The 9,452-nt window shown below is 35.2% G+C and overlaps 1 protein-coding gene across 1 annotated transcript in view; it reads right to left on the minus strand.

The window, feature by feature from the left end:
- Window positions 1-9,452, minus strand: part of IPO8 (importin 8) — a 41,217-nt gene that overhangs the window by 18,944 nt on the left and 12,821 nt on the right. Inside the window, exons 9-13 of the mRNA XM_010185263.1 lie at window positions 8,922-9,006; window positions 6,308-6,442; window positions 5,353-5,452; window positions 3,607-3,683; window positions 2,287-2,403 (exon numbers count right to left, since the gene is read on the minus strand). Of these exons, the coding sequence (XP_010183565.1) occupies window positions 2,287-2,403; window positions 3,607-3,683; window positions 5,353-5,452; window positions 6,308-6,442; window positions 8,922-9,006 (514 nt within the window). The remainder of the gene's footprint in view (window positions 1-2,286; window positions 2,404-3,606; window positions 3,684-5,352; window positions 5,453-6,307; window positions 6,443-8,921; window positions 9,007-9,452) is intronic.

Consider the following 9,452-nt stretch of genomic DNA (forward strand, 5'->3'; position numbering starts at 1 on the left):
AAGAAAAGGTGATTTTGGAGACCACGCATTTTATATAATTCATTCTAGCCAGTGTAATCCATCTCAATTACCAACCATGGGAAATATAATGATTTGTCTATGTAATAAAGGTGTTCTCTCACCAAGAGATCTGGATCTCCTACCTTAAACTGAACAAACCTCATAGGCATAGCAAGTTCAAAGCCACATAAGTGAAAGAACTGTACATATAATATTCAACTCTACATTACTCATTACAATACTGTAAACTGTAATTTTAATTTTCATTAAGGCAACTGATGTCAGCTGTTTTTTCTTCAAAATTAATTAGGAGCAATAACCTAATACCACTGTTCTTTCTACAAAGAAGCACATACATACTTGAAGATAAATATAAGCTTAGTATGAAACAGATCTGAGTTTCAAATGACCTACTGTTACTATAAGAATCAAAACTAGTTATTTTACATACCACAACAATAACTCACATCTTTTTTTGTGTTTTTTTAATGGATTAAGTTAATTCCTCTGTGACAGAAATCTCTTTGGCTGGAGAAGGATATTCAATTAAAGTTATTCTTCATTATTCCAATCTTGGCAAATGCCAAGATATTCGTAGGAAGCCAGGACCAGGAGATTTGGGACACTCCTAACACTTATAGCTCCAGGACAGTAGAAAAGACAATGCTGGGGACTGTGTTATCATCTAAAGGAATGATTCAGTGGGTAAGATAGGAAGAGGGTGAAAGGGGACATTCAATACAAAATGTATCTTAGGTGATCCCACTTCTGCTTCACCAATGCATACATCATTTTTCCCACACTGATTCCCCAGCTTTCAGAGAGGTAGATGAAGGACTGAGCAGAGAAAAAAAAAAAAAACAACAGAGAAGGGAAAATAATTTTCCCATGCACACACAGGTCAGAGTTTTGCATGCATTAAACTGAAGCTGCTGTGGAGAGCCCGGTAGCTAAGGCAGGGCCTTTGTGTCTACGAGCTCCTTACAGTTTATATCTCAGTCAGCTCACCAGTCAGAAAGGACTTACAAATCAAGTCTTTTATGCAGAAACAGTTCATGGAATTTTTCAATCTGCCCAACCCCAAACACAAGAAATACAGACTTGAGAGGAGTCTACAGTGTTAGGGATTATTACTCTTTTATACAGTATATTATAACCTCATGTATCAAGGCTGAAAATTTCAAATAGAAGTAGCATACTGGAATAAATCTTTTTTTCCCCAGGACAGAGATAAATGTGTTTAGAAACCCCTATTCAATATGAAAGGCTTCTCACAACATGAGCAATGTCTCCCTCTTTTACTGTTATACTCCAGGACAAAGGAGGGCATTTACAATCCAACGTCATTTACAAAAATTCTGCAAAAGTTACTGATGTTCCAGGATTTCAGATCAGATCATGGATGGGTATTGGTAGGAAATAGATGGTAAATGTTGGTAAGATGTTGCTTGTAACATGACAACACATCCTGCACACAGAGACAACTCACATAAAATAAAATAAATTAGTTTTAAAATTAAGCCTCCAGCACAAGGCCACCATTCTCATGTTAAAAGCAGCAACTTTTTGGCAGTTACTTTTAACATGGAAAGAGGGCATACTTTGGACTTCCCAAGCATAAGGGAAACTGTGATCAATATGACATTAGATAGCAACAGTGTGGTTTAAATGTGTATTCAAATTCCAGAAAATACTCAAAATTCTCAAGATACTGTCAATTAAAAAAAAAGAGGAAGGATAGAAACTGTGCTTTTTCCAGTCATTTTCAAAACTCTCAACTGGCTGATAAAATAAGGCTTAAAGTCACATATTGCAGGGTAAGAAAGTTGGAAAGTTAGACAAAACATTCCTGCAACATGTTAAGTAAACATTTTTCTGGAATCAGAAGAAGCCCACAATAGTGCAGGCTGTTGGGGGATTTGCTATAGAATCTCAGGCAATGTTATTGATGGAATGTGTGTTTGCTTTTTTAACACCCTTCCCTTGTACTAGGAAAGTAGAAGAGGACCAAGGGACTGTTCTGTAGCAAACAAACAGAGCTTTGGAGAAACTTGAGAAGTTAAAATAGGAATATAAAAAACAGGACAGATTGTAAATATTTTTAAAGAAACAAACCCTCAGATTCTTACTGTACAGTTCAATCTCTTATTGTACAGTGCAGTCTCTTTATAGACTTCGTAAATATGGCTAAGGGCTCACCATACTTCATAAGCTAAGACGTTTTTATTGGAAATGACAGTTGAAATTAAGAATTACAAACCTTTTTTTACTTCTTTACTCACTTACCTTCAGCAAAATATCTGCCAGGGATCCTATAACATGCAAAGCTCCATCTTTTTTCCTCGGATCAACGTTTGGCTCTGTCAGAATCTGGTAGCAATAGGCCATCATTTTTGGTAATACCTACGCAAGACAGTAATTACACAATCTCCTTTTGTTAATTTATTTTAACAGCATTGTTTAAGTTTAAAAATTCATATGGTATATTTAAGTAGAAATCTGATCTTAGACAAAGCAACCATGAGGTATTTTGTGTAGCATCTCCACAGTTAAAATTTAGAAGGTTTCTTTTTCAACTTTTCAGCTAAACTTGTCAAAATTAAGTTAATTTCCTTGAAATTTCATGTTAATAAGAGTAAATATTTTTCCCCTTAACCTCTCTTCTGGCTTGTCTCACACAGATATAATAAATACATAGGTGTGTGTACATATATGTACGAATATGAATATATTCAAGAACAGCTTGAACTAAAACCTCATAAACTTATTTTTATCTATTGATTTTGGCAGTAACTTCTAAAGTTGACTTAAAGAAACCTTAATTAGAAAGGTTTCTTGGCAAAACAATTGTTTAATGCCATTTCCACACCCATTATGTGCTTTTCAGAAATGAATACATTTTGATGGTCTCAGTAAAAATTATGAAAATTAGAAGGTCAGTGGGCAAGGACTGTTTTGACAATAAAGAAGTAGAAAGGCCATAAGCTATTCCACCTGATGTAAAGACTATGCTCTTCTCCAAAAATCCATCTGGAAATAGAGCTCCATGTTTACTGAATGTTAAAATGGTACGTAGAAAAATGTTTGCCATTTTAGCAAACTGACACACGCTTTCCAAGCCCTTTTGCATAGATCACTGATATAAGTATAGAAAAATCTACAGAAAAATTAGGTCCTCACTTAAAGAGCAGCTGTATGAAATTGGTTTCATTCTTGCTAATTTTGTTGCTGTCAACAGGATCTTAAATAGCATCAGTGAAAATTAATGAGGATCAGGTTCACTTTTCCCTTTGCTACAGTTTGGGAAGCTCAGGACAGCCATGAGAGGGTGATTTGTAAACTTGGGAAAATACTAGTACATCTATTCCAACTCCGTTTGTATCCGGCAAGTTCATTTTAAAGCTGGAAGAGAAGACCACTTATTTATTTGCTTATACATACATAAATAGTTTAATTCTCCCAAAATTGATAGCACTATGCCAGGAAAGCGTTTGACTATGTATTAGCAAGTAGATTTTTCAAAACTAGCTTCCTGCAGCATGTTCAAATTTAAGGGAAAATGATATTAAGGAAACTACAAATCAATAAAAACCACCAGTTCCATACCTCTTTTCTCTTCTTCGCAGCAGTATAAAGGAGATTCTGTGCTGCTGTTGTAGTGGATGCATAATCCTCAAATACATCTAACAAATTGAAAAAAAAAGTTTAAAATAAACATTTCCTTTTCTGAATGACATAATAATAAAATTTTATAAACCATCTTGTTTGTGGGATATTACAAAATCAGTGTCAATATGTAACTTCAAAACTATTGACATGGTTGTCTTCATGGTAAGGAGTCAGATTCAAGCTTATGTTACATGGCTTATGAAAGCATTTACTTCTTGCCTTCCAAATCTACTGACCACTCATCATTCCTTTTATTAGGAATGCATTATTATTCATTAATTCTTTTGAGACCATGGATTTAAAGGATGAAAAATCCTGGCTTTTTCTATATTAAAACCACTATAGGAAGAACAACAATACATTCATTCCAGTACCATCTGTATACCATATGTACACAATTCTGGCTTGATTTTATTAAAACCTCATGGGAAACTTTTTGTATGTAAAAACTACTTGGATCTGGGGTAGTTTTACATCTGCTGAAAGCTGAAGCTTTTTAGCTTCATTCATTACAAGTAAACCTCCTTTAATCATATTGAAAATACAATTTATATCTTGAAAAAAAATCTGTGCTGTCAAATATGCTCTAATCCAAACATCCCTGCACAAATTGAATAAAAAGATCTAAAAAGGTAATCTTAAAATGTGGGTAAAATGACACACTAACTTTTCCTGAGAACTTAAAGATAAAACATGATTAAGAAATACTACCAGACTACTGGAATTCTTGTTCCAAACCCAAATGCGTCTCACTAAACTTCAATTTAATAGACTTTCATGCTTGAGGGTTTTTTTACCTTCCACAATACAATTTAAATCTGTATTTAACTGTCTCAGCTACATACAAAAATAGGATTCATTACTTACACAGAAAGAACTGAATTCATATACCAAAAATCATCAATGTATTTGTACCCCAGTGATCAACACCATGTAGTGATTAATTTTTTGCATAACAGCTCTCTAGGATCTTTAATTATTCTACAAACATTTAAATTCTGTTTTCACATATGCTAATCACAAATCAACAATTTTAAATTTTCCAAATGCTACACATCTCTGTGATGCCTGGGTTACTAGAGTTTTCTAGCTAAATTTGCTATATTTTTAAAGTATCCTCTTTTCCAATGACATGACTCTGTTAATAAAATTAATTACTCATAATATGGTCCTATGTGACGTTCCCAAGATTTTACACTGCATCTTTTGAAAAAATGCATATATCTAATTATCTTACAATTTAGTAATAATAATTGGCAAAAAATTGCTGAAGAATTAATAATTTTCAATAAAGAAAGAGCAAGTCAGGCCTCTTCTGGTCAAAGTGAGAGCTGCAAGAACTTGCACACAGCTGGCACATCTGCAATTCAGGATTTAGAAACCGGCATTAAAGTGAGCAAGCCAGTTTATTTGGGCTGCACTGAGCACATATTAAGTTAAAAAAAAAAAAAGGTTAAGAGAATCACCTGGTTTAAAACTACCAGCCAAAAGGCTAAAACTCACTTAATCTGCCACCTTCTTTTAACTACACATTGATGAGACTTAAGAAACAAATTTTCTTCTTCCTACTGTTCAGGACACTGCTGAAGACAGAGAAATTACAGTGGCCATGCTATTATTTGGGAATACAGTGTACAGTTATGACGAAAGCAGAAAATATTAACGCTAAACACAAACATTTACCAAATTTCATGCGGATATATTCATATGGATCCTCTTGCCAGAGCTCTTCATCCTCATCTTTGTAGCACATTAGAGAGAATATCACTTCTTCTGTTATAGTCTAATATTACAGAAGTCAAATACATGTAAGTACACATAAAATCAAATTCCAGTACAGTTTCCCTGTACTATGCACTAATCTACTAGACCTACTTTCCTGAAGAGTAAAATTCTTTTAACTGGTGCTTTTTATTTTGGCTATCAGAAATAAACTTACAATATAAACACTTTTCTTTTGCAACAGTTCTGCACAGCAGTAATTATATAATCTAACTTAATAATAACACAATACCACACACAAAATATACTTCAAGACATAATCTACAAACAGCAGAACATCACATTCTGCAGAAGGAACTCATCAATCCAACACTTTACATGGATTGTTAAGTGTCCATGGAGAATGGATTTCAGAGTCCTTCCTCTTAACACTCACAGCATTAACTAAGTACTGTACAACAGGGAACCTTATGATACAAAAAAATAAATGCACGAAAAGCAATTTTCATTTGGTCTGACTTTATTTATAAAACATGTCCTTAAAACAAAGTTTGGTTCCTCATAGTTCATGTTCTCTTCACCCACTGTCTTTGCACTACACTAAATTATGAATTCCCAAATCTGTAGACATTTCTGAACACTAGCAACTAGCAGAAGCCAGAATATTATGACCTACTGGCAGACTTCAAAAATAAAAACCAAGCACTTATGGAACTGAATCTTTAATTGGGTTAATAATATCTGCAATAAAAGGTAGTTGAAACAGTTAAAAACCCCCAACACATTAATGTAGACATGCTATTTTTTGCCTAGATTGATAGCTGCATGAAAGATTCATGAAACCTTCTTTAGAACTGCAAAACTGGTGGGGGTTTTTTTCATTACTTTGATGACATGCAGTGTTTTATACACTGACCTGTATGTGTGGCTTCATTTGCTTCCATGTTACAGAGTGAATAACGCCTTGGTTCAGATAATTCAACGTTTGCTGAAGAACACGCGGCGCAACATAGTCCTTTTGCCTGTACTGGTCTAAGATTTTTAAGAGAACCTAAAGAAATGACAAATTAATATTTTTAAATGAAGACTGAAAATTCTCTCTCATGCATTGACATGCAGCGCACCTCTTCAGTGAATCTACATGGACAGATCTATTAGTTTTACAGCAGAAGTTCTAGTGTTAGTAAACACTGTAATGCCTTTGATCAAAAAATAAGAAATCATTTAAATATTAAGGATCTAATCCTCCAAGCATTTATGTGCATGTTTACCCTTACTACTAGCCCCACCATGTGACCACTTGTGATTGTAAACCAAATATGTACTTCAGCATTCACAGGCTCAGAGTTTACACAGGCATCAGCAAAATTTGGAATAGATAAGGAAAAGACACAGTGAGAATTTTCAAATTGGTTGGCTTCTAAATCTGCTAGTGGTGCCTGTGTTCATTTTTTAAGGACAGGCCCCTAAAGAAGACAAATTACTTTGAAAGAACAGTGATAAGAATAGAAATACTAAACTAGAAAATAGGTTAGCACCTAAATCTGTGAATCAGAAGAGATGCAAACCCCTTAATTTCAATTACCTGTTGTAATCATCAGACAGTATCACCTAGCATGCTACCACAAACGATCACACAAAGCTTCCTTTACAAAGACACTTGCTCTACTAAGAGGATCCTACAGTACAAAGCCACTAATCTGTGCTAATGGCAGATGAACTATTAAGCGTTAATAAGCATAAAGAATTGGCATGTACATGAATAACAACAGAAATCAAGGACAATGCATAACAAAAGAGTCATATATTTTCAGAAGGACAACTCTGCAATATCATTCTTCACAACACTATAATAAATCTTATTTTGAGCATAACTCCTTCCTTAGCACTATGTTTGATCTTAAGTCTTTTATACAATACGCTCCTTAGGCAAAAATTGTCTATATCTCATATAGACTCCAGCATGATGTCAGCACTTAACAACTGATAAATAAGTAATGAAGGCTTAGTGATGTAATACTCACAATAGAATTCTTACTAACTCTGCAAAGAAATGTGACAAGTCAGCATTTAAAAGCCAGAAATGGAAGAAATGTGCACATTGTCCAGTCTAATTATCTTGAAAGCTAAACTGTTCCCTCTACTACATAGCCTAATCTCAGACAAACTTCAAGTATTTCAAATGACAACTGGCCATGGGTCTGTATTTTTCCACTCAGGAGTTAAACATTGTAAGGAGTATAGAATAGATATTGGACCACTTGCCTTTTCTTTCCATTTAATGCTTACAGCCTCACCACAACCATTTCTCTCTCTTGAGAGAGAGAAGAATATTAATTCTTAATATTTACAAGTTTACACAAAATTACTATTCTGATGCATAAACTATTCTGTTGCCTAACTGGATGAAGAGAAGTTATTTTGTTTTGCAGACAATCCTGGCATTTTGAAACAACAGCCTGGCACACTGCATGAAAGACACTGGAAATTTAAACTGTAAGAAGCTTGCAGGTGTCATGTCAGGCACATTTCATCTGGCAGCACACTATGGAGCGACATATTTTGGAAATACACATCATCCAAACACTTGTCACTTGAAAAACAGCATTTCCAGGTGTTTTTCAAGGTTTACAGGCCAAAGGGAATCAAGAGCCCAGAATCATGAGCCAGGAGAGTATCCTGAGTTCTCCTGGCTTCTCAGGAGCCTGTTTGGAACATGTAACCCAAAAGCCTGGACACCCAAGAGCTTTAGCTGAGCCAAAAGCCTGAGGACTACCACTCCTAAACACCTAGTATACAGCAGGCAGAATGAGAAACAGGAGGAGCTGTGCCAAAAACATCTGAGCTTGGGAGCCAGCACTCTCATGGCTTCCAGGAACCTGATTCCTATAGCCATACAGTCTGGAAGCACATGTTCCCAGGGGCCTACAGTACTGCTGGCAGAAAAACACAGAAAACTCGGACAGGAACTGCCTCTCTTCTATGCAACTTTATCAGAACTGATCTGTCTCCACACCTTGTTAATCACAAATAATTAGCATTCCCCAACAAAAATAATTTCCCTCTAAATCGTGAACTTATGCTATATTTTCTCAAAATATCCTTTCTGGGTATAAAATAACTTTTATTGCTATTCTCCAGACACCTGATCTGCTTGTATCTTCCTGAAATAAAACAGTATCATGCGATTACAGTGTCTTAGTTGTTACTAAAGGCTGGCCTGAAAATACACCTTTCTATGACGTGAGGCCTCTGCATCACTGGTTTTTGATAGTCTCAGCTGTATCTGGAATGTTTACACATGCCAATAATACCATTTTATCAGCACTCATCTTTTCTGAGAATTTTCCTGCAGGGTTTTTTGAATTGCTGAAAATTTCTGTTATTACACTTCAGCTGCTTCTCAGACACTAAAAGGAAAAGCTGCCTGACTCTGCCTATTTTCGTTTAATGAATGAACTTAAATACGAGAACACTGTTGAAAAGCAATAGATTTGTTCAGCACAAATGATCTAATTAACTGTACTTACCTGTTGTATGCCCACAGCATAGGTTTTTAAAAAAAACTCTGAGAATTCAAAGTATTCTTTAGTTACATTTCCAGGACTTCCATACCTTTAAAAAGAAGAGGACACAGATATTTACACTGTGAGAAGTCTACTGTATCAGGAAAACACAGTACTTTCTAAAACACAAAGGACCCTGAGTACTCTTCCATCCCCAAAGGAATCCTTTCCCACAGGCTCCTTCTAAGCTATTATGTCCCATATAATGCCCCACTTCCCTTTTCTTTTCTTAGATTCTTATAAGGTACAATACTGTAGTCAAGTAAATATAGTCCCTTTTCTGTCACAAGCTCTGTAACTTCCATGTTTATGGAGCTCTTTTAAAATCTCCCCCTGCCTCTATAAATGAGAAGATAAACACTCATAGCTGGATGTAGTAAAAAAAATAAATACATTTACTTTTACTTTGGGGCTAGTTTCTTGCCATCTTAGAGAGTCAAATAATTTCACTAAGAGCTCAGACCAGTGGCTGTGCCAGTGGAAGGCAGAGGACAG

This window comes from Mesitornis unicolor, unplaced genomic scaffold (assembly GCF_000695765.1).
Source record: "Mesitornis unicolor isolate BGI_N332 unplaced genomic scaffold, ASM69576v1 scaffold37515, whole genome shotgun sequence".
NCBI classification, from domain to species: domain Eukaryota; kingdom Metazoa; phylum Chordata; class Aves; order Mesitornithiformes; family Mesitornithidae; genus Mesitornis; species Mesitornis unicolor.